This window comes from Leuresthes tenuis, unplaced genomic scaffold, assembly GCF_036924035.1.
Source record: "Leuresthes tenuis unplaced genomic scaffold, fLeuTen1.0.hap1 SCAF_17, whole genome shotgun sequence".
Lineage (NCBI taxonomy): Eukaryota > Metazoa > Chordata > Actinopteri > Atheriniformes > Atherinopsidae > Leuresthes > Leuresthes tenuis.
Genome location: NW_027325371.1, coordinates 789,713 through 813,240, shown reverse-complemented (window position 1 = coordinate 813,240; position 23,528 = coordinate 789,713). Strand labels below are relative to the sequence as shown.

Here is a 23,528-nt window from a genome sequence, read left to right as displayed (position 1 = left end):
CTCTTTTTGTTCATTTTGATTTTTTAGAATGATTAAAAATCTATTTTTTTCATGAAATCACCCCAAAAATCACCAAAAAAAAGTTTTAAGGCTTAGAAAAGAAAGGGGTGAATACTTTTGAAAGTAAATTATTTTAACGACTGATCAGCTGGTGGATTTTGCCATTTTGAGCTTCTCTAGCGTCAGATTTCAATGTACAGGGAACTGTTCAACCTGCATATCGACAGTTATCCTCCTGCGGTGGTAAGTGATGCACCGGCTGAACCAGAAGTGATAAAAGTCAACAACTTTACAGAGCTAACTTATCAAAAAGTAACAGAAGGAAGGAGGAGGGGAAGAGTGTTTGGTAATTAACGCAGTAATTAACGGTTCACATGCATTACTACGAGTTACGCTGTGCACATCTCCGGCTTGGTCCATCACTGTTGATGAGAAAGCATTGTTTGCTAGCATCTGCTGCTAACTTACAGCTAACTGCTGACTTACAGCTAACTGCTAACTTACAGCTAACTGCTAACTTACAGATAACTGCTGACTTACAGCTAACTGCTGACTTACAGCTAACTTACAGCTAACTGCTGACTTACAGCTAACTGCTGACTTACAGCTAACTGCTAACTTACAGCTAACTGCTAACTTACAGCTAACTGCTAACTTACAGCTAACTTACAGATAACTGCTGACTTACAGCTAACTGCTAACTTACAGCTAACTGCTAACTTACAGCTAACTTACAGATAACTGCTGACTTACAGCTAACTGCTAACTTTCAGCTAATTGCTGACTTACAGCTAACTGCTAACTTACAGCTAACTGCTAACTTACAGCTAACTGCTGACTTACAGCTAACTGCTGACTTACAGCTAACTGCTAACTTACAGCTAACTGCTGACTTACAGCTAACTGCTAACTTACAGCTAACTGCTACCTCACAGCTAACTGCTAACCTGTTTCCCTCTGGGATCCATACAGTATCTATCTGTATCTACAGAGCTGGAGTGTTTCTGACTGGAGGAACAGCTTCATTCTGTCTGTGTTTCTGCATTAAATCACAGCAGCTGTCCAGGTGTACATATATTAGCTTTACTGCTAACTAACTACCTGCTGACCTCACTGAAAGGGTGGAGCTGAGTCTCCACCCTGAAAACACCCAAACAAATACAGCCGTCTCCGGTCGGGTTTGGGACCTTCAGCACCGACATCTGAGCTTAAAGAAAATCTGAAATAAATTCAAACTTATTCTTTTCTAAAGCCATTAAAGGTGCAGGTTGGATAATAATTCCATGTAAACTTCTTCCAGAAAACGCGTTTAATTTAACTCTCTAAGAAAGCTTCCTGTAAGTTTTCTGAAGGATGACCCGACTGGTCTCAGATTAACGAAGGAACAAACTCTTTATTTTGACTATAAAATGCTCTCGATGGCTCCGCACTTCTTTATTTTCATTGGTTTTTATCCACTTTGTCTGTTTTAATACTTATATGTTCCATAAAAGAAAGAAAATGTGGCGTTTTTCCATGTTTGGGCTGAAAAAACAAACATTTCCGATGCTTCCGTCACACAGACTGAAAACTCTGAGTTTTCTCAGCTATTTATTTTCAGTACTCAGCAGTAAGGGTTATAATATATGGACAAGTTTTCTGTTAAGAAATGAATTATCAAAACATAGTTTATAAAAGTGTATAGTAAGCATTACATATATATGCATGGAAACAGAAAGTTAGAGCTTCAAACGAAAAGGGTTATAGTCGCTCCAATCCTCCTTCTTCCTCTCTAAACTACTTGAAATGCAGGCAGGAAGTGTCCAAACAAACCGAGGAGGAGGAAGAAGACGGTGGACGTTAATATCTGTGTTCTAGATCACACGGACTCCTACAGCACTTTACGGTCACTGCACGGCGTTCACTTTTAATCTTTTTTAAACTAGCGCCGGTGCTCCTGAACACGCTGACAGACACACGGAGGCTTCCAACAACGCAATTAAATAATCCAAAGGGAAAGAAACACCAATAAATACGGAACGGAACGGCGTCCCTTTGACTCAGCCGGGAGATAAATATGGAAGAAGAGGGGATGATGGGAAGTCTCGGCACAACGTCACGCAGTGAGAAAGGCAGAGGAGGAGGTCCTGCGTGGCTCCGGGCCGGTTCTGGATGGGTCCGTCGGCTCCACACAGGGGCGGTACATCGACACAGCTCTAAACGCACACGGCCTACACATCTATCGCTGTCCATTACAAGTGTTAAGAATAATAATCATATAAATAAATGTGTTACTACGTGATCTGTCCACTTTTTTCCTTTACAAAACTGTAGAGATACAACGATTACAATACACACAGAGGCTCCGCCCCCACCTGCGTTGGTTGAGTTCGGGCCGGAGGTCCGTCGGACCTCCTGTTCACACACGTGGACTCAGACGGCGGCGGTCGGGCTGCTGGTTATTGATCCCAGTTCTGGACCTGAAACTGTTCTTTGTTTCCGAGTTTGTGACGAATAAAACATTTTGTGATAATCCCCATCGGGCTCGTCTCCATCAGCTGGTTCAGAGTGTGGGCAGCAGGTGGCGCTGTAGGCTACGCTAACAGGAAACTAAACTGGACCAAGAAGACAAACAACCAGCGAAACACGGAGAGAGGTGATTGGTTCATGTCAGAGCAGCTGACTGATCAGTTCATCACAGAAGCATGACTCATTAAAAAAGATAAAAACACTCCTGAAATGCTACAAATGTTGCAGAGAAACTTGAAATCTGCACCTTCAGAACCACTTTCAGTCCAATCTTTAGTTTTAAAAAAATCAGGAGAAATTAAATCAGGACGTAGAGCAAAGAGCTCAGAGACTCGCTGCCTCGGCCGCGCTAACGAGCTAACGATCACTAACGATCGCTAACGAGCTAACGATCGCTAACGTGCTAACGATCACTAACGATCGCTGACGCGCTAACGATCGCCAACTATCGCTAACGACCACTAACGATCGCTAACGCGCTAACGATCGCTAACGCGCTAACGATCGCTAATGCGCTAACGTGCTAACGATCGCTAACGATCACTAACGATCGCTAACGCGCTAACGATCGCTAACAAACTAACGATCGCTAACAAACTAACGATCGCTAACGCGCTAACGATCGCTAATGCGCTAACGTGCTAACGATCGCTAACGATCACTAACGATCGCTAACGCGCTAACGATCGCTAACAAACTAACGATCGCTAACGCGCTAACGTGCTAACGATCGCTAACGATCGCTAACGCGCTAACGATCGCTAACAAACTAACGATCGCTAACAAACTAACGATCGCTAACGCGCTAACGATCGCTAATGTGCTAACGATCGCTAACGCGCTAACGATCGCTAATGTGCTAACGATCGCTAACAATCACTAACGATCGCTAACGCGCTAACGATCGCTCAGGTCTGAGTCCACCTGTGTGAACATGTCGGGAAGTGTTTGGTGCTGTAACACGCGCACACACACACACTAAAAGTAGCTCTGAGTCTCTTTCTTCAGTCCTGAAAGTTCCCAGAATTCCCTGCTGCCTCCCAAAATGTGACGGTACAAAAACCAAACGGGTTCAGAAACTCTGACTGAGGTCACCCAGACACACGAGTCCCAGAAGGAGCGCAGAGTGACTCCATGTGGACCCTCACACCCCCACCGAATGTCTCCACCCGGACCCGCGGGTCTCTCAGAACCAGTCCAGGTCCGGCAGGGGGGCGGGTCCACTGTCAGAGGAGGGAGGCAGCTACCGCCAGTCTGTGTGTGTGTGTGTGTGTGTTATCTGTCCACACTGAGGAAGAGGAGGTGAGCAGGGGGAAGGTTCAGCTACGTTTTGGCATGTGGCCCCCCCCCACACCCCCAGCAGTCTATATGAAGGGCCCGCCGGGCATCCCCAGGTAGTTGGGCGCAGCAACGGCCGGCGGCGGGGCGGAGCTGCTCCAGTGCACCTTCATGTGGTGCCGCAGGTTGGACTTGGAGGAGAAGCGCTTGTCGCACTGCTGGCAGGAGAACGGCTTCTCCTTGGTGTGGATGCGGCGGTGGCAGATGAGCTGCGTGGACACCCGGAACGACTTGCCGCAGTCGGGGCACTGGTAGCGCTTGGGCTCGGTGTGGATGCGCCGGTGGTTCTTGAGGGACATGAGGTTGGGGAACTCCTTCTGGCAGGAGGAGCAGAAGTAGGTCCCGGTCTTGTGGCTGTTCTTGTGGTTGAGCAGGGAGCTGGCGTGCCGGTAGGACCGCCCACACTGGTCGCACACATGGGGCTTAATGACCTCATCATCGCCCCCTCGGCCGCGGGCTTTGGCCAAGCTGCTGGGGTCGAGTCCTTGCTCTTGCATGAGGGTGAGGTCCAAGCCGGACCCCCAGCCCAGCTCCTGGGAGCCCCCCGGACGGGGCTGCTGGGGGCGTGGCTGGCGGGGCTGTGGCGCCTGGCCATGGGTGATCTCCATGTGGAGACTGAAGCTGGCCTGCGTGGGGAAAGCTCGTTGGCAGGACCGGCAGGTCAGCTCCCGCTGCTTCTGATGGACGCGCCGATGGTTGTAGAGCTGGGAGGACACGCGGAAGGCCTTCCCGCAGTCATGGCAACGGTGACGGCGCGTCTCCGAGTGGATCCGGCGATGGTTCTTCAGGGCGAGCAGATTGGAGTAGGTCTTGAGGCACACGGCGCAGTGGTAGATGCCGACGGTGTGGGTGTTCTTGTGGTTGAGGAGGGAGCTGGCGTGGCGGTAGGACCGGCCGCACTGATCACATCTGTGCAGAGACAAACAGGAAGTAGCACGGGGGGGGGGGACGGGAGGAGAGAAAGGGGGAGATTAGTGACGGGAAGTGGACGAGCGACCTCAGCTCAGTCAAGTCAACTTTAACATACAGGTATATGATCTGAAATCCGGCTCAGAGCTTCTACAAAGCTGTGTACCATTAGCGTTTCTACACAGGTCACTGGGAGGGCTGCCGGGTGGATGGGTGAGGGAGGGGGGGAGCCGGGAGGTATCTGCTGCTTCCTGCACTGCACAAACAAACAGCTTCTGTCTCAGCCTCCTTTGCATGTTCACTACAGTCTGAATAAGGTGATGGGAGTGCCATCGAACCGCCCAGAAAGCCTCCAGCGCATCGGCAGCCTCAGCTGCTGAGCTGTGGCGGAGAAAACCTCGGATGTGTGCAGTGCAGCTAGCTCCAAATACTCCCTGATCTTCCCTGTTCTACTCTGCTAGCTGACCATGAGAACAGACACAAACAATCAGACTACATCAGAATAAGAAGGAACAAGCAACATGAACAAAGTGCTCCGTGAGTCTGAGTCAGAGAAGAAAACAGCATGAAACACAACATCTGAACATGACATGATTGAAGGCAGCCTAAAAGCTACAGTGTGTGAGATATGCTAACCGAAAGCAAACAGGGTTGACTTATCTGGTCTCTCCACTAATTCAATCTGTCCAAACTTCAGAAAAATCCGAATTCCGGCACGCGTATGGTCCCAAGGAAGCCGGATTGGAGATCATATACCTGTAATAGACATGTAGAGACCTAAATTTATCTTCACTATTTGCTTTGTTCAACTTCGAAGAATCACAAACAACTGACGAGAACTCACGTGTACCGACACTCTTCTGCCTCTCCCGTGGGTGCAGCGGCCTTCCTCCTGACCTCCATGCCTACCTGGTTGTCCCCACAGCGGTGCCGGGCCAGACCGGACCTCCCCTGGAAGCTCTTCCCACAGGTGGGGCAGCCGAAGGGGGTGGCGCCCTCCTCGTGCACCTTCTGGTGGTTCCGGAGGAACCTGGCCAGCCGGAAGGCTTTGCCACAGGTGTGGCAGATGTGCTTTTTGCGCTGCGTGTGGATGCGCATGTGGTTGCGCAGCGCCATGTAGTTGGTGTAGGGCTTGTCGCAGAAGTTGCAGCGGAAGTTGCCGGTCTTGTGGGTGTGTTTGTGGTTGAGCAGGGAGCTGGCGTGTTTGTAGGTGCAGCTGCACAGGTCGCAGGCATACGGCCGCTCGTCCGAGTCCAGGTCCACGGAGTTCCTCTCCATGCTGATGTTGGTGGAGCTGTTGGTGGAGGACGACGAGGGAAGGTGCTGCGCCGGGCAGTCGTGAGCTGCCAGCTCGTCGGCTGTGGCGAAGCCTTCGCAGCAGCCGTCGCACTCGAAGTCCATCTGGGCCCCGGGGCCCTGCGGGCCCTTGCAGAGTCCGGCGGTGGTGTGGGTGGCGAGCTGCCGCTGGGTGCGGAAGCCTTTGCCGCACTCCTGGCAGTTGTGCTTCTTCTGGGCGAAATGGAGGCGCAGGTGGTTCTTCATGGCCAGCCTGTTGGGGTACGTCGAGTTGCACACGTTGCAGTGGTACTCCCCGATTTTGTGGAGGTTCTTGTGATTGGCCAGGCTGCCGGCATGGCGGTACGTCTTCCCACATTCCTCACAGGCAAAAGGCCGCCGCCCACTTTCAGCAGGGTCGAACTTCTGGGGCCTGGAGGTGCCAGCAGAGGAGTATGGCTTCTTGAAGCCTTGATGGCTGAACTTGACCCCCATCACCTGCCCCTTTGAGGACTCCCCTCTCATACTCTGCATCTGAGAAGGGCCCGGCTGCTGGAAGCGGGACCCGTTGGGACCGGTCCGGACCAGACCTTTGGCCCGGTGCTCCTCGTGCAGACGGAGGTGGTTGATCAGCTGCTTTTGGATCTTGAAGGCTTTACCACATTCCTCACATTTGTGCCTGCAGCAGGGACGGACACAGGTGAAGGAGACAGAAACAGGAAGTTAACACCTTTCAGTTGATCATGTGACCCTCTTCTTCTGCTCGACCTGGTTTTAATCATCAGGCTCCATGTTTTTCAGGCTCAGGTGAATGTTGACCACAATTAGGGACAATCAAGTTACCTGTACGACAGTCAAAGTGTTGGGCACTTCTACGAGTTACAGACAAGCGTCTGCTCGTGTGATTGGTTAGCTGAGAGGCAGACGGTGGTACCATCACCACCTTTCCTGCAAAGCTCTGAGCCATCTGGAGCTGCTCGGAGCAACAGCCAGAACCACTCTCTGCGTACTCTTTAGTTTAGCTTCTAAGCTTAAAACAGGAAGTCAGCAGGGAACAGATCTGGAAGCAATACTCTAACTTATTGGTTGAAACGTTTGCTTGTCAAATGGGAAACGAAATGTTAGCTCCTTAAATACAGATTTGATCCATTCATTCGGACCATTTCTTTTAAAAGAAAACTTCCCTTTAACTTCCCACAGGGACCCAAACAGCAACATGTTGGGGAACCCGGTCACGGCCCAGTTTCTGCTGCTGTGTGGAACCGGTTCGGTTCTCCAGAGCCTGGAACAAACTACGGTCCATCGCAGAGTTTGTTGCAGCTAACGTCAGCAGCAGCAGACAGAGGCATCCATGCATGTTGCAGATTGTCAAAATCTAAGGTTCAAAAACCCCTCCAAGCTACAGACATCACCAGATTAGGCTGCCACAGTTTAGCTTCCTCATCTGCTGACACCGACTGGCACTACAGCACCATGAGGTCAAAATATTTAATATCTGTTCCACACCAAAGCAGATTGGTTCTGATGAAGCCAGCCAGCTCTGTCTGACCCGTTTGATGATCTCAGATCTCAGAGTGGTTACTGACCCACTCCTTTTCTCCCTTTAGTCTAAAGCTCTGATCCAGAGATTCTTTTTGGTTGATGTGTGTTTAGATTAGTATTGACAGTTGAATGCTTTCCGTCACATATTTCCCCGATTCCGGCTTTGAAACCTCCAGCGACCGGAGACCTGACTGATGGGGGTCTCCTCTGTTCCTGGTAAGATGGAAAACAGTTATCCTGGAGGAGCATAAGGCTCAGAGCGAGCTGAAGCCAACAGGACCTAATATCTGCATCTCAGACCAACTGGTTCGACCCGTTTCTGATGCTCTGACTGAGTGTGAAGAAGAATCCCAACATCTCGTCTGTCGTGGACCAACAAATGCTAACATAATGGTAACATGAAGCAGAGAGCAGTCCTAATAAAGGCTATCTGAGCCTTTAACATACCCAGAGATGCTGGAGGTTTGTAAAAAGCCTTTCTAACCGTAACATAAAAAGCACATTTTTCTGTCCTTAAAGCCCAACACGAGCAGGTCCTGTGTTAGCATTATTTAGCTAGCTAGCATTCGATGGATTGGTTCCATTGATTACTCAGATAATTAGATATGTTTGTTCTTGGCTGGAGTCCATTTTAACCAACCAGCCGAATGATTTCCATTAAAAATGACCCTGTTTCTTCTGCTCAGTGGACTCGATATGTGAACTTTACGTTTTTCTCTCTCTGAGCTTCTTTTCTCAGCTGTTCCCTGACGAGATGAGAGGAGCTGCACCGAGCATCTTAATATATATAAAAACACGCTTTTTTACTGAGAAACTGTTTGGAGCTTCCAGTCAAAAACATTTCAGAACTTTTCAAAAGCGAAAGCAACCAAATTAATGGTTAAAATCCTCTTGGAAACCATAAATGGTCTTCTGTTGTGTGTCTATCCCAAGATGGATGACCTGTCAGCCAGAGATGATCACATCCGAGAAATAAAAAACCCGTTTGTGGAAGCAGCTCGATAAATATTACTGGTCATCATAAAAATGTCATCGTCTCCCTGAACAGTCCGACTGAAAACTGTCCCTTTTTCAACCTGAAATAATCCTGGAACCGGACTCCCTGTCATCAATAAATGGTAAATGGACTGTTCTCATACAGTGCTCTTCTAGTCTAGTTGACCACTAAAAGCGCTTTTCCAGCACAAGTCATAATCACTCATACAGCACATGTCAGTCTAAACAATGTTAAAGGCTCATTCACACACCGATGGATGCATCGGACCAGACCAAAGACCAGCTGGCAGTCGAACCACAGACCTTCCTGAACTACACCCCAACAGTAACAGTAGCTTTGCCTAGCTAGGCTACCGAGCCCAGGATCCATGTTCCACTTATCTCAAGAGAATCAATTTTTACCAAAAATAATGAATCTACCCCTCTTTTCAGAAAATATATTCTTTTTTTGTATTTGAGGTTATGTATAAGTTGTGTTTTCATGAATAAATATGTTCATCAAGTGCTTTACAAAACTGTAGAGGACTGTTTTACATCGTCTGATTTCTACTAATCAATAATCAAATACTGTCTCTCTGGGATCACAGACAGTCATAACGATACAAAGTCTTTATTAGCCTTTATAAAGACTTTGCAGAAGAAGAAGATTTTCCTAAACATTTTATAAACAAAGTAAATATTGAAAACCCTGAAGAACTTCTAATGTCCTTCATTTCTTTCAGCTTGGGAAACATTTTTGTTGCTAGCCTCTGTGCGATGTGTGCATATCACCGAAAGGTGGACATGAGCATACCTCTTCAGGTCGAAGTGGGTCCTTTGGTGGTTCTTGAGGGCCAGCAGGTTGTAGTAGCGTTTCTGGCACACCAGGCAGCGGAACACGCCGGTCTTGTGGGACTTCTTGTGGTTGAGGAGCGAGCAGGGGTGTCTGTACCCTCGCCCACACTGGTCACACTTGTGGGGCTTGTCGCTTTGGTCAACCATCGGCCTGCGCCCATCAGCACCAACATCACGACTTCCTCCGGCGACGCCGCTCCCAACGCCGTCCCCTCCGGACATCCCTTTGGCACTGTTCAGGCCTGGCTTGTTCATGGAGTTGGACTGATTCTTTCCGGGGCACAAGTGGGTAATCAGGTGGTGGCGGTCAGCGAAAAACATGCCACAGTCGACACAGATGTGGCTGCGGCCGTCAATCTTGTTGCCGCCGTTGGCAGAGCTGCCGACGATACCCTGTTGACTGTCGGGCCTCTGGGGGCCGTGGATTAACTGGTGATTCAGGAGGTCCTGCTTCCTGGAGAAGCTCTGGCCACATGTAGAGCAGATCATCCTCCAGTCCTGCTCCATGTTGGAAGGTCCAGGTCCCGGTCCTGTTGGGTTGTTGGCATGGCTGCGTAGGTGGCTCCTGAGAGCTCGGAGGCTGGCGTAGTGATTGCCACATACTGAGCACTGATACACCTCTCCATCATCGTCGTCATCTTTGTCATTACTGCCCATCCTCTTGCCTGTGCTCTGGGAGAACGGTCTCTGGCTGCTTCCTTCTTTCATGCTGCTCGAGCTTCCGGAGGCCAGTGAGGTACCACCAGAGTTGTGGTAGCTCATGTTACCCATGAAGCCATTCGACATGTTGCCCTGCTGCTGCGGCGGGGGCTGCTGCTGTTGCTGGCCACGACGAGGACACATGTGTGACTTGATGCCTGAAACATCTCCGTACATCTCGCCGCAGTCAGCACATACATGCCTGTCAGCCTGTCGGTGAGCGGAACTGCTCTGGGAGAGCGAGCTACCGTCAAAGCGATCGTGAAACTCCAGGGAATCCAGTCCGCTGCTGTGGCCCCCGTCTGGCACGAAGTGGGCGGCGTCCCCAAGGTTTCCTGGCAGTGAGATTGGAGTGGTGGCGCCGCTGCCCTCCTGGACGTAGCTCTGCTGGGAGTCAAGCGTCAGCGGCTCTGGAGACAGCCAGTCATTACTGTCGTTGTTGATGGGCTGGTTGGAGGCACGGCCCTTGTGGCTCCGCAGGTGGCTGTGCAGTGCTGCCAGGTGAGGGTACTGCTTGCAGCAGATGGTGCATTGGTAGTGGCCAGTCTGATGGCAGCGTTTGTGGTTAACCAGACTTCCTGCATGCCGATAACTTTTGCCGCACTCCCCACACTTGAAGCGGCGCTCTTCATCATCTGGAGAGGTGGCTTGAGGCACACGGCCTCCGGAGGGAGATGCCACCGAGCCCTGTGAGCCAGAACTAAGAGTGTCTGAGTTAAGGATGGAGCTGTCCTGACTGTGGGAGGCCGGGTGGGGATCATGGGTCAGATAGTGGACTTTCAAAGTCTCCAGGTCTGGGTGCCCAGCCCCACAGTACGCACATGTGTAGATAGGGTTGTTTACCGGAGGGCCCATGATGGGGTCATAGGGGCCTCTTTTCTCAGTGGGCAGGGGCGGCAGAGGCAGAGGGTCCCCCAGGGCTGGCGTATATGCTGGGGACCGGACGGCACTCAGGTTGTGAGGCATGATACCCGGGAAGCTGCGGGGCAAGCCGAGGGAGGGCGAAGCCGTGTTGTGCAGCAGGATATGCTCCTGGAAGTCGGCCTTGTTCGGCAGCGCAATCTGGCACAGGTGGCAGAAACAGGAGGCGGTGTCATCGCCCTGAGATGACTGCGATACGGAGCCGCGCTCCGAGTCATGGAGGCTGCTGCTGCTACTGCTGCTGCTCACCATGGAGGCCCCCGGCGTCTTGAACTTCGAGTGAGTTCTCTCGTGGCTGTTTAGGGCAGCCAGGTTGCTGAACTGTTTGAAACACACAGAACACTTAAAAGTTCCTTGCTGGTGACACTTTTTGTGGTTCACCAGGCTACCGTGGTGCCGGTAGGTTCTGTCGCACTGATCACACTTGAAGGGTCTGTCCCAGGCGTCGTCGGATTCAGGGGAACCTTTCTTCCTGTGGTCGTCTGTTTCGTGGCCTTGCAGGACACTATGTCCCATACCACTATTGTTCAAATGGGAGCGCCCAAACCCGTCTGAGAGGTCCTGGGCGAGGCGGTAGTCCCTCTCCTCGTGGCCCGGCTCCTCAGGGACCTCCTCGCTCTCCTCCTCTGTGTGGGCACTGCTGGGAGAAAGAGTATGAATACGCAGGTGGTTCTTCAAAGCCACCGCGTTGGGCAATGTACGCGTACAAACCGGACACTGGAATGAACCCACTTCGTGAGACTTCTTATGGTTGGCGAGGCTGGCTGCGTGCTTGTAAATCCTTCCACACTGTTCACACTCGAAACGTCCACTCTCTTCTTGTTGATAATGTGCTTTCATATGCTCTAGAAGACTTGGAGTACTCGGGCAGACCATATCACATTCTTTACAGGGGAAACCCTTGGCACGACTCATATCATGCATTGCCATAGTACTCTACAGCGAATCAGTTGGAGGGAATCACGGCTCACAATGCAGCAATGAACAGTGATGTGGGGGGTGGGATAAGGTAACAGCGCTGCTTCGCTCTTCAACTGAGGGTGGCGGCCATTTTCTCCCATCAGAGAAGATCCAGCCAATCAGGACCCGCCTCGGGAGGTAGCGGGCCTGCGGGGGTCACACCAGCCAATGAGGTATCACTGTGGAAACAAGCAGAAGAAAGGGGATTACTTATGGAGAAACTAAACAACACTCTTCACTGTGGAGCCTTCAGTGAACATCACAGTTTTAGAACTGATCGTCTGACTGAACACAAACATCTGAGAACACATCAAGTATGAAAGATTAACTTTTCATTGAATGAATACAAGACGTTTTGACTGCTGGCTGGAATTAAACTATCCGAGGGTGAACTCGAAGACTTCTACCCTTACTAATCATCTGCATTTGAGTCTTTATAAAACGCCAAAAATTAAAACAGCAAGTTATTGTTATTATACTGAGAATTTGCAGTTTTTTGCATATTTACGTAACAAACCATGAGCAGAATCTGCAGTAGAAAGCACAGCATGGATGTTGGGCAGCTGAAGGACCACCACTGGACCAGCAGGTGGCGATCCTCACTGTGATAGATTTAGAGTTCAGCCAGTTTTATTGCTTTATGTCCAATGTCACAGCTTCATACTATTGTTTTAAAGGTTCTGTTTAATTAGCACGAGCATACAAGGGCCGTGATTGGTCCGCTCAGAACGTAATTTCGGGCAGTTTTTTTTTTTTCCGGTCTTCATGGCTGAACACGGCAAAGAATCTCAAAGTTATTGAAGTATTGAAAGTGCAATTGTTCATCCAGGCTGTAAATTCACCCGTTCAGCCTCGGCCGGTCCTACAGACCACCTCCGCAAACATCTTCTCTGTCGCCTGCTTCAACATTTGCAATTTAAGCATTTGTTCTTCAGTATTGATGAGCTCCAGCTGCAAATACAGCTGCTGCACCTGCCATCGTTTACTGTTGTTAACTGTGACTGGAAGAAAAGGCAAGGATTCGGCTATAACCCGAAACCACACAACCATTCAGCCACACCCCCTAGAGGCACCCTATCTCTACTCTGTCCCCTCTGACAGAGTCAGACTCCTGGGTTCCTTCTATGTAGCTTATTGTTAGCTTTATAAAGCTGTTATATCTTCATTTGTAAGTCGCTTTGGATAAAAGCGTCTGATAAATACAGAAACAGAAACATTCAGCCTACCGGCATGGCGGTGAACTGCAGAGCAACGTGTTCCTTCGATGCAGAACTCTGAACGCTCGATGAAGACGTCGATGTGACGCGGAAGTATGAACTAGGCTTTAGTCAGAGTAGCTGCTATGGATCACCTTTATTTTACTGATACATACAGACGCTCCTTTAAATCAATCAGTTTTCATAACATAAGCCACCAACTCTAAAAAACAAAAACAAATCATCAATACAACATTGAAAGCCTCATTTTAAACACTGTAAAATGACACATCCCTATGCCTTGGCCAATGAAAGTAACTTGTGTTAATTCATCTTCTAAAACACGAGTTAAGATGTTTATAAAGTTCTAAGGTTTGTTGAATGTCCCTGAAGAAGCACCAGATGGCTCAGATCCCACTAGGGGGGGCACCAGATGGCTCAGATCCCACTAGGGGGGGCACCAGATGGCTCAGATTCCACTAGGGGGCGCACCAGATGGCTCAGATCCCACTAGGGGGGGCACCAGATGGCTCAGATCCCAGTAGGGGGCGCACCAGATGGCTCAGATCCCACTAGGGGGCGCACCAGATGGCTCAGATACCATTAGGGGGGGCACCAGATGGCTCAGATCCCACTAGGGGGCGCACCAGATGGCTCAGATCCCACTAGGGGGCGCACCAGATGGCTCAGATACCATTAGGGGGGGCACCAGATGGCTCAGATCCCACTAGGGGGCGCACCAGATGGCTCAGATACCATTAGGGGGGGCACCAGATGGCTCAGATTCCACTAGGGGGCGCACCAGATGGCTCAGATCCCACTAGGGGGCGCACCAGATGGCTCAGATCCACTAGGGGGGGCACCAGATGGCTCAGATCCACTAGGGGGCGCACCAGATGGCTCAGATTCCACTAGGGGGCGCACCAGATGGCTCAGATCCCACTAGGGGGCGCACCAGGTGGCTCAGATCCCACTAGGGGGGGCACCAGATGGCTCAGATTCCACTAGGGGGCGCACCAGATGGCTCAGATCCCACTAGGGGGCGCACCAGATGGGTCAGATCCCACTAGGGGGCGCACCAGATGGCTCAGATTCCACTAGGGGGGGCACCAGATGGCTCAGATCCCACTAGAACTGGAACTTATCTATTGGACCTCTTACCAAAGGAACTCCCTTTGACTCCTTTTTGATTGCAATGTTTCCCTGATTTAGGTTCCAGGTTCTGTCCAACTTAACCAGCATTTTCTTTTCAAAGAGTTCTGATTTAAATAGACTTCAGAAATACAATCCCTGACAAAAATGTTCCGATCCCCACTCTTAAAGGATGATTTTACAGTTTTACAGTGTCGGAGAAAAGCAAAAATAATAAGATTATTGGAAATAATAAGATTATTGGAAATAATGGCGAACTTCCTCTCAAACTTTCTTCCAGAATAGAGAAAAAATAAAATAGAACCGAACAAAAATCTCAGTCCAGCTCTGCAGGATGGAGCCTTTTAATGGAGCATTTCTTCAGTTTCCACCTTAAATCTGAATCTTTTCTTCTCTTTAGGTGTTACTGACGCTTTACTTTGGCTTCTCTGGATTTCCTTCAGCTGCTGACTGGGAACATCTCTGAGCTGAGTTACCTTCTTGGAGGAGTTTCTAATCTCTGGTTTCCTGTCAGTCAGCAGCTCAAACAGCTCATTAAACTCTAATCTAGTTATATTTTTAACTTGTGCAGATATCCGAGTCCATCAGTCTCTCTGATACTTCACCAAAACTTTCCAGTAATTAAACCAACGAGGTCGGTTTAGAAAAAGGCCTCTCAGAGTTGTGTTTCTGGAATAATGACAGTATTTTATCGCTTTAACCTGTTGTTAGAGTGTGAAGAAGCTGCTGGAAACGCGGCCGTCGGTAATCAGATCAACAGCTGCTTCAGGAGCTCACAGATTAAACTGGCTCGGTCAGTTTTAACGGGCTGATCTGGAATCTGCAGCAGATTACCACCCACAGCTACTCATCTAGTTACAAACACCAGGATTTAGACACTGCAGGCACATATTCAAGGATTTCTAATGATTCTCAAGGTTACCAGAGCTGACAGGGATCAGAACGGGTCAAAGACTTGAGCGGATTACGGGTCAAAGCAGGACACCTGATGATCCTGGTTCAACAAGTTTAAAACTGAGTCCTTCTCCTCTTTGGTCTGGAGGTCCATGATTTCCATCCATCCCACGGGCGGCTGTGGCTCAGTGGGTCGTCCAATAACCTGAAGGCTGGCGTTCGATTCCCTGCTCAGAGATTGGTGAACTGACAGCGAGTGGGACGCAGTCCACCTCCTTCCAGGTGCCGTTGAGCACCTTGAATCTGCTCCCCAGGCGCTGTGAAAGGCTGCCCTGTGTGACATTAATGTGTCAACTGAACTTAACCTGACCACAGAACAGTTTCCTCTCCGCCTCAGTCCATCTTAATGAGCTTCGGTCCAGAGAAGACGGCAGAGTTTCTGGATCATGTTCATGTGGCTTCTTCTCTGTCTGATGGAGCTTTAAGCTGCATCTGACGGAGCTTTAACCTGCATCTGATGGAGCTTTAACCTGCATCTGATGGAGCTTTAAGCTGCATCTGATGGAGCTTTAACCTGCATCTGATGGAGCTTTAACCTGCGTCTGACGGAGCTTTAAGCTGCATCTGATGGAGCTTTAACCTGCATCTGATGGAGCTTTAGCCTGCATCTGATGGAGCTTTAACCTGCGTCTGATGGAGCTTTAGCCTGCATCTGAAGGAGCTTTAACCTGCATCTGATGGAGCTTTAACCTGCATCTGATGGAGCTTTAACCTGCATCTGATGGAGCTTTAACCTGCATCTGATGGAGCTTTAACCTGCATCTGATGGAGCTTTAAGCTGCATCTGATGGAGCTTTAACCTGCGTCTGACGGAGCTTTAACCTGCATCTGATGGAGCTTTAACCTGCGTCTGATGGAGCTTTAACCTGCGTCTGATGGAGCTTTAACCTGCATCTGATGGAGCTTTAACCTGCGTCTGATGGAGCTTTAACCTGCATCTGATGGAGCTTTAACCTGCGTCTGACGGAGCTTTAAGCTGCGTCTGATGGAGCTTTAACCTGCATCTGATGGAGCTTTAACCTGCATCTGACGGAGCTTTAACCTGCATCTGATGGAGCTTTAACCTGCATCTGACGGAGCTTTAACCTGCGTCTGACGGAGCTTTAACCTGCATCTGATGGAGCTTTAACCTGCATCTGACGGAGCTTTAACCTGCATCTGATGGAGCTTTAACCTGCGTCTGACGGAGCTTTAACCTGCATCTGACGGAGCTTTAACCTGCATCTGATGGAGCTTTAACCTGCATCTGACGGAGCTTTAACCTGCATCTGATGGAGCTTTAAGCTGCGTCTGATGGAGCTTTAACCTGCATCTGACGGAGCTTTAACCTGCATCTGACGGAGCTTTAACCTGCGTCTGACGGAGCTTTAACCTGCGTCTGACGGAGCTTTAACCTGCGTCTGATGGAGCTTTAAGCTGCGTCTGATGGAGCTTTAACCTGCGTCTGATGGAGCTTTAACCTGCGTCTGATGGAGCTTTAACCTGCGTCTGACGGAGCTTTAACCTGCGTCTGACGGAGCTTTAACCTGCGTCTGACGGAGCTTTAACCTGCGTCTGACGGAGCTTTAAGCTGCGTCTGACGGAGCTTTAACCTGCGTCTGACGGAGCTTTAAGCTGCGTCTGATGGAGCTTTAACCTGCGTCTGATGGAGCTTTAACCTGCGTCTGATGGAGCTTTAACCTGCGTCTGATGGAGCTTTAACCTGCATCTGATGGAGCTTTAACCTGCATCTGATGGAGCTTTAAGCTGCGTCTGACGGAGCTTTAACCTGCGTCTGACGGAGCTTTAAGCTGCGTCTGATGGAGCTTTAACCTGCGTCTGATGGAGCTTTAACCTGCGTCTGATGGAGCTTTAACCTGCGTCTGATGGAGCTTTAACCTGCATCTGATGGAGCTTTAACCTGCATCTGACGGAGCTTTAACCTGCGTCTGACGGAGCTTTAAGCTGCATCTGATGGAGCTTTAACCTGCATCTGATGGAGCTTTAACCTGCATCTGATGGAGCTTTAACCTGCATCTGACGGAGCTTTAACCTGCATCTGATGGAGCTTTAACCTGCGTCTGACGGAGCTTTAACCTGCATCTGATGGAGCTTTAACCTGCATCTGATGGAGCTTTAACCTGCATCTGACGGAGCTTTAAGCTGCATCTGAAGGAGCTTTAACCTGCATCTGATGGAGCTTTAACCTGCATCTGAAGGAGCTTTAACCTGCATCTGACGGAGCTTTAACCTGCATCTGATGGAGCTTTAACCTGCATCTGATGGAGCTTTAAGCTGCGTCTGATGGAGCTTTAAGCTGCATCTGACGGAGCTTTAACCTGCATCTGATGGAGCTTTAACCTGCATCTGATGGAGCTTTAACCTGCATCTGATGGAGCTTTAACCTGCATCTGATGGAGCTTTAACCTGCATCTGATGGAGCTTTAACCTGCATCTGACGGAGCTTTAAGCTGCATCTCCTCCAGCTTCCAGAACACTACATGCTCTCCAGGTTGATCTGGCCTTGATCTTAATGTCAGAATCTCGTCGACGCGTTTGTTTTTTTCCTTTTCAAACTTTGTTTTCCTCTCAAAGCTGCTGCGGCACCTTCCGCTGCGTCAGCCGTGATGTCACAGGAAGTTAAACCAGACGGGCTCTGGTATCATGGCTACCCGGCAACGGAGCTCTAAAGTGTGGGAGCATTTTAAGAAAGCTAAAGACAAACGTGTGCAATGCAGTATCTGTAAGGCAGAACTTTCCTTCCACAGCAGCACGAGCTGAAAAGGAAGCATGTTGTGAAGAGGTACCGTTATCTAGGTAAGCTAACTGGCTAGTTAGCTGCTAAAATTAGCGTAAACAGAGAGTTAGCTTGCTACTTACTCATATTGATAGCTGTAAACGCTAACATTAGCGATGACGATGTGATTAATTAGCCTTAGCACACATATTTAATGTGTTTTCTGTAACGTTATAATAATGATGTGTTTGAATAGGAACGCTAATGTTTTCTAAAGCTAAAAAAGTACGTTACTCTTCAATGGACGGCTTTGTTACAAAGCTAGCTACATGCACACCTCAGCGAGCAAATGTCCTGACTGAGTCCAAACTGAACATATTTGAGTCAGTGAGACCAAAACTTTTAGTGAATAATTCCTGAGTTTCAGGAGCTTAAAATGAATTAAATGCAGCTGTTTGATGCCAGAGACAAATGAAGGAAAGAAATACCTAAAAAAAACCTTAAGTGTTTATTTTTATGTGTTTGCTTCACAGTTAAATAATTGTTTGTTGCAACAAGCTGCAGATTTCATCCAAGGGTTAATTAACTATGATATTAATAGTCTTTTTTTTAGTTAGCATATAGCTTAAACAGGCTGAAAGCTAATGATGGTTATATCAGAGCAGCTGCTTCCTGGTGCCATAAGCTGCATGTTTTACATTCGATATACGATCCGATTAGTCGACTACTAAAATAATCGTTTGTGGCAGCTCTGTCCTCCAGCTGAATGCTAATGTTTTGATAGCTTCAGGGAGTCCTTGATTTCAGGCAACAGCTCCGTAAATCTGGCCCAGAATCTCCCTGCACCTGAGATCCATGAGAAGCAGCAGCTCAGCATCATTCTCCTCCGAGCTTCTCCTCAAACACACCATCTCCCATCTATTTAAAATCTGTCCACACAAGGCTGGAATGACACGATGATGAGATCCACCTCCTTTAAACACAGCAGGCTGATCCCATCAGTTGGGATGAGATCAGCTTGAAGAGCAGCAGTTTGTCTCAAACAAATCCCAAGAAAGCATGAAAATATCCTTTTAATGCGACTTTAAAATGCTGAGATATAAAGATATATAAATAGCTCTTTCTTGGTGCTCAAAAACCATCCTGATGAAAACAACTCTGCCCCATCAGTCAAATTGGAGGGAAAAGCCTCCTTCCTTCCATCCTCCCTCACATCGTGCTCGTATTGCACTTCTTTAATGATCTCGGTTTCATTTTTAAAGTCTACAAAAAGACTCGTGAAAGGCTTCCTTCCTTCACAACTTCGCCGTCTTTGTCTGGCTTTGACCGGCTTCTCGTGTTGAAGGACGCGGCAGGAATACTTGACCTTAGCCTGGGTCGTTGGTTCGGTGCAGACCGAAGATGCTGTGCTTTAAAATCCCGCCTAAAAGCGTTTCTGCAGCTAAAGTCCTCCCATAGCTCCCGTTTTAAAACGCTGCTCCAGATTCCCTTTGTTCGTTGCTGATAAAACAAACTCTGAATGAGAACAAAAACATCTTCTTCTTCCCGCTCTGAGGGAAAGTCTCGGCTCGCTTCCCCTCAGCCGTGTTTAAGAAGGTAACCGCTAACCGGGGCTGTAGCTAGCACTAGCTAGCATTCAGCCAACGATTCGATACGATTTAATACAGTTACAATTAATAATATAATTATAATTATATATTAATATAGTTACACTTCATTTTCTGACGGATTTTAAAGGGACATGAATGAAAAAGTGTGATTTGAATCGTCGCTTCCTTTGGACCGTGTGGAAGGACTCATGTTTATGTTGTTAATATTACATCATCAACCTGCTTGTTTTAGTTGCTAAATCAAAATTCTCTGATCACATCTTTTTCAGTTTTGGAGCTCAAACATTACAAAAATCCTACGTTCTATAAACAGAAAAGCATCAAACCCACTGAGCTCTGCACTCTATAAAACATTTCTTTAACTGATTTATCACTGTTTCGTGTCCCCTTTTCAATAAAGTTTATTAAAAAAATAAAATAAAACAAATCGGTACTTTATCGGGAAACAAAATATCGATATATATCGCGGTATCGATAAAATCGTATCCAGGACAAAGTCAACGTCAAGAACACAAAATCGTGTGGATTTTTTCATTTCGCTTCCGTTTGCCCGCAGCAGCCAATCAAAAAGCAGCAAAGTTGGCGGCGACGACGCCAAACAGGAAGTGAGGCCATATCTCGCCAACCGTTTGATGTTTTGACATCAAACTTCTAACACAGACTCATGACCACTTCTTTGAGAGGCGCAAGAATTTTGGTGACCTTTGACCTTTAGAGGGTGCTATAAGTAGCAAAAATGCACTTCTACTCATAGATTTGATGCCAAACTTGCTGTATGGACTCATGACGCCTTCCTGAGCATAACCCTGCTATGCTACATGCTACACGCTACATGCTACATGCTATAACCTCTGCTGCTGGAGCAGAGCCACAGTCTGGAAACGACCACCAGCTGGATTAATAAACCTGTTGTTTTTACTGAAAGATGGAAGTTTGCAGCATGAACAGAGCAGCTGGGACCTGTTGAGTAATCTAATACTTTATTGTCTTAATTCGATTGAATCAACAGCTGATGTAACACTCTGAGCTGTTTGCCATGTAAACAACAACAGAAAAGTGCTTCTTTCTCCAAATGATGTGTCTTTGTGACAGGCTGCTGGTACCAAAGTGCCTAAAGATCCAGTTTAAAATGGCTTCTTTGCTAAGTTGTCTGTTCTGTGTCGACACAACACTGGTTCATCCCTTGAGTTAGGAGCCTTTTCTCTGCCTGAAGGGGTCAAAGGTCAGAGTTAAGTGGCTGAACAAAGAAAAAACACTGAAAATGCTCAGGAACAAGGACTGAAGATGAGGGAAAAAGCAGAAAATGTCCAAAGAAAAACTGTGAAAGAGCTTCAGAACTATTGATCAGGACACTTTAAAGGTTACAGAAAGCTGCAGAACTATTGATCAGGACACTTTAAAGGCTTCAGAAAGCTGCAGAACTATTGATCAGGACACTTTAAAGGTTTCAGAAAGCTGCAGAACTGTAGATCAGGACACTTTAAAGGTTTCAGAAAGCTGCAGAACTATTGATCAGGACACTTTAAAGGTTTCAGAAAGCTGCAGAACTGTTGATCAGGACACTTTAAAGGTTTCAGAAAGCTGCAGAACTATTGATCAGGACACTTTAAAGGTTCCAGAAAGCTGCAGAACTGTTGATCAGGACACTTTAAAGGTTCCAGAAAGCTGCAGAACTGTTGATCAGGACACTTTAAAGGTTTCAGAAAGCTGCAGAACTGTTGATCAGGACACTTTAAAGGTTTCAGAAAGCTGCAGAACTATTGATCAGGACACTTTAAAGGTTCCAGAAAGCTGCAGAACTGTTGATCAGGACACTTTAAAGGTTCCAGAAAGCTGCAGAACTGTTGATCAGGACACTTTAAAGGTTTCAGAAAGCTGCAGAACTGTTGATCAGGACACTTTAAAGGTTTCAGAAAGCTGCAGAACTGTTGATCAGGACACTTTAAAGGTTTCAGAAAGCTGCAGAACTGTTGATCAGGACACTTTAAAGCTACAGGAAACAGGATGAAATGACTCTGGGTACTAAATGAATCCATAAAGCCAAAAAGCCGAACAGTGCTTGTATCTGATGTTTTAATCTTCAGGACACTGGAAGGTTCTGAAGTTTCCTGCAGCTTCAGAACATCTGGACAGACATTTCTGACACATTCTGCTGTTTATCTGCCTCTCAGACACATTTCCAGCCTCCTGTCAGACCGACACATGCAGCATCTCCCTCAGATCTGACTCTGAGCTGCAGCCAATCACAACTTTTCCTTCTTCACTTCTTCCTGTAAACAAACCCGGATCCCCAGAACTGTTAGTGCTGTGTTGCATTTATTCACTTTACATATTCTGCACTTTAACCACTTTTACTGCTGTTTTGCACCTCTAGTTGGATGCATTTCGTTGTCTCAGAGCCTGTACTTTGTGCAATGACAATAAAGTTGAATCTAATCTAATCTACAACACCTCCATCTGAGCCCAGGTTGCCCGCAGGAGTCTCCCGGCCACAGGCAGGAGTCTCCCGGCCACAGGCAGGAGTCTCCCGGCCGGCTTCAGGAGTCTCCCGGCCGGCTTCAGGAGTCTCCCGGCCGGCTGCAGGAGTCTCCCGGCCGGCTGCAGGAGTCTCCCGGCCACAGGCAGGAGTCTCCCGGCCGGCTGCAGGAGTCTCCCGGCCGGCTGCAGGAGTCTCCCGGCCGGCTGCAGGAGTCTCCCGGCCACAGGCAGGAGTCTCCCGGCCGGCTGCAGGACTCTCCCGGCTGCATTCACACACAAACACCTGGTTCTGATCGGCTTCAACCATTCAGCCGAACCTTTTTTAGCTCCACATCAGATAATCGGGCATTTTCCTCCCTGAAGGAGGTGGACCGGACCCGGGCAGCCGCCGCCAGCCTCCCTGACCTTGGCCCGTCTCCTCCCGCTGCCACCCAGGAATGTGTCGGGACAAAGCGGGGCATCCTCACCGCCGGGGCTCGGCCGACATTTCCTGCCCAGGACTCCCCACTTTCACCGGGGAGCGCTGCTCCATCCCGGCCAGACCGGGAGGGAGCAGCGAGGGGGTTGGCCGCGGAAAAGCCCGTTTCAGCCGTGTGTTTCCGACATGATGCCCCCTCCCCGCAGAGCAGGGCAGCACCTGCAGCCATCAGCCCACTTTCACTGAGACCCCACGAACATCGGAAAATGGCTTTCCAGCAGCAGCGAGCCATTTTCCCCAAGCTAGCGGGGTTAGCCCGCTTTTCACCCCGCAAACACACCCCGCTGGCACGTTTCAGCCGGGGACCGGGCAGAGTTCACCCACGGAAACACGACGCAAAATACCACCAGAGCTCCCCGCGGACATTTCAGCCTGGAAAAGCCGAGCTTTTAGGACAGAGCAGGCGGTGAACGCAGGCTGATGCTCGGCCGAGCTAGCGGCAGCGTTAGCGCCTGGCTAGTCGCTTAGCACCCACCCCCTCCCTCCGCAATCACAGAAAGGGGGAAAACGGAAGTTCAGGACAACCAAATGACAAACAAAACACAGAAACAGCGCTCACACAGAGCTGCACACACCGCCGAAAGCCGCCCCGCATTTCCACTTCACATGTTTTCACAGGAATTGTGTCGCCGCTGCAGCGGCTCGCAGAGGTTAGCATCCCAGCTAGCCCGGAGCTACACAAAGATCTCGACAAACACACCGCGGCCCCCCTTTGATGGAAAACCTCGGTTTTGCTCCGTTTTCGGACCCACACTTACCCCTCAATTGGCCTCTGCGCCCACACGGAGATCGATGCACGGCGTGGACGCGCAGGATGTGCACATTTCACGGGTTAGACATGGTTATTTTCCCCTCCCGTTCAACCACAGACTTTTGGTTCTTGGCTCTGTCCCCCCGCCGCCGCTTCAGCAGCACTTCCTGCCGCTGCCGCTGCTAGCCGAGCGGAGCGGCGCGGCGCGGCG

The 23,528-nt window shown here is 49.0% G+C and overlaps 2 protein-coding genes across 3 annotated transcripts in view; both read right to left on the bottom strand.

Annotated features, from left to right (window-relative positions):
- Nucleotides 1-23,528, bottom strand: part of med15 (mediator complex subunit 15) — an 88,158-nt gene that overhangs the window by 29,310 nt on the left and 35,320 nt on the right. The window lies entirely within an intron of this gene.
- Nucleotides 1,540-23,488, bottom strand: LOC140272648 (zinc finger protein 646). Of its 2 annotated transcripts, XM_072368032.1 has the most exons (5): nucleotides 23,325-23,488; nucleotides 9,362-12,161; nucleotides 5,600-6,709; nucleotides 5,416-5,511; nucleotides 4,668-4,757 (listed from the first exon to the last, which is right to left on the bottom strand). In XM_072368032.1, the coding sequence occupies exons 2-4, from the start codon at nucleotides 11,950-11,952 to the stop codon at nucleotides 5,433-5,435; spliced, it is 3,780 nt and encodes a 1,259-aa protein (XP_072224133.1). In that variant the 5' UTR covers nucleotides 11,953-12,161; nucleotides 23,325-23,488; the 3' UTR covers nucleotides 4,668-4,757; nucleotides 5,416-5,432. The 2 variants fall into 2 exon arrangements, with proteins under 2 accessions (XP_072224132.1, XP_072224133.1); XM_072368031.1 differs by lacking the exon at nucleotides 5,416-5,511 and having other exon boundaries at nucleotides 1,540-4,755.

Coding starts and splice junctions, on each gene's coding strand:
- LOC140272648 (XM_072368031.1), bottom strand. CDS start 11,952: ATGGCAATGCATGATATGAGTCGTGCCAAGGGTTTCCCCTGTAAAGAA. Junction 6,710..9,361: donor ACCCACTTCGACCTGAAGAG/GTATGCTCATGT, acceptor TCCCTGCTGCAG/GCACAAATGTGAGGAATGTG. Junction 4,756..5,599: donor GCAGAAGAGTGTCGGTACAC/GTGAGTTCTCGT, acceptor GTCTCTGCACAG/ATGTGATCAGTGCGGCCGGT.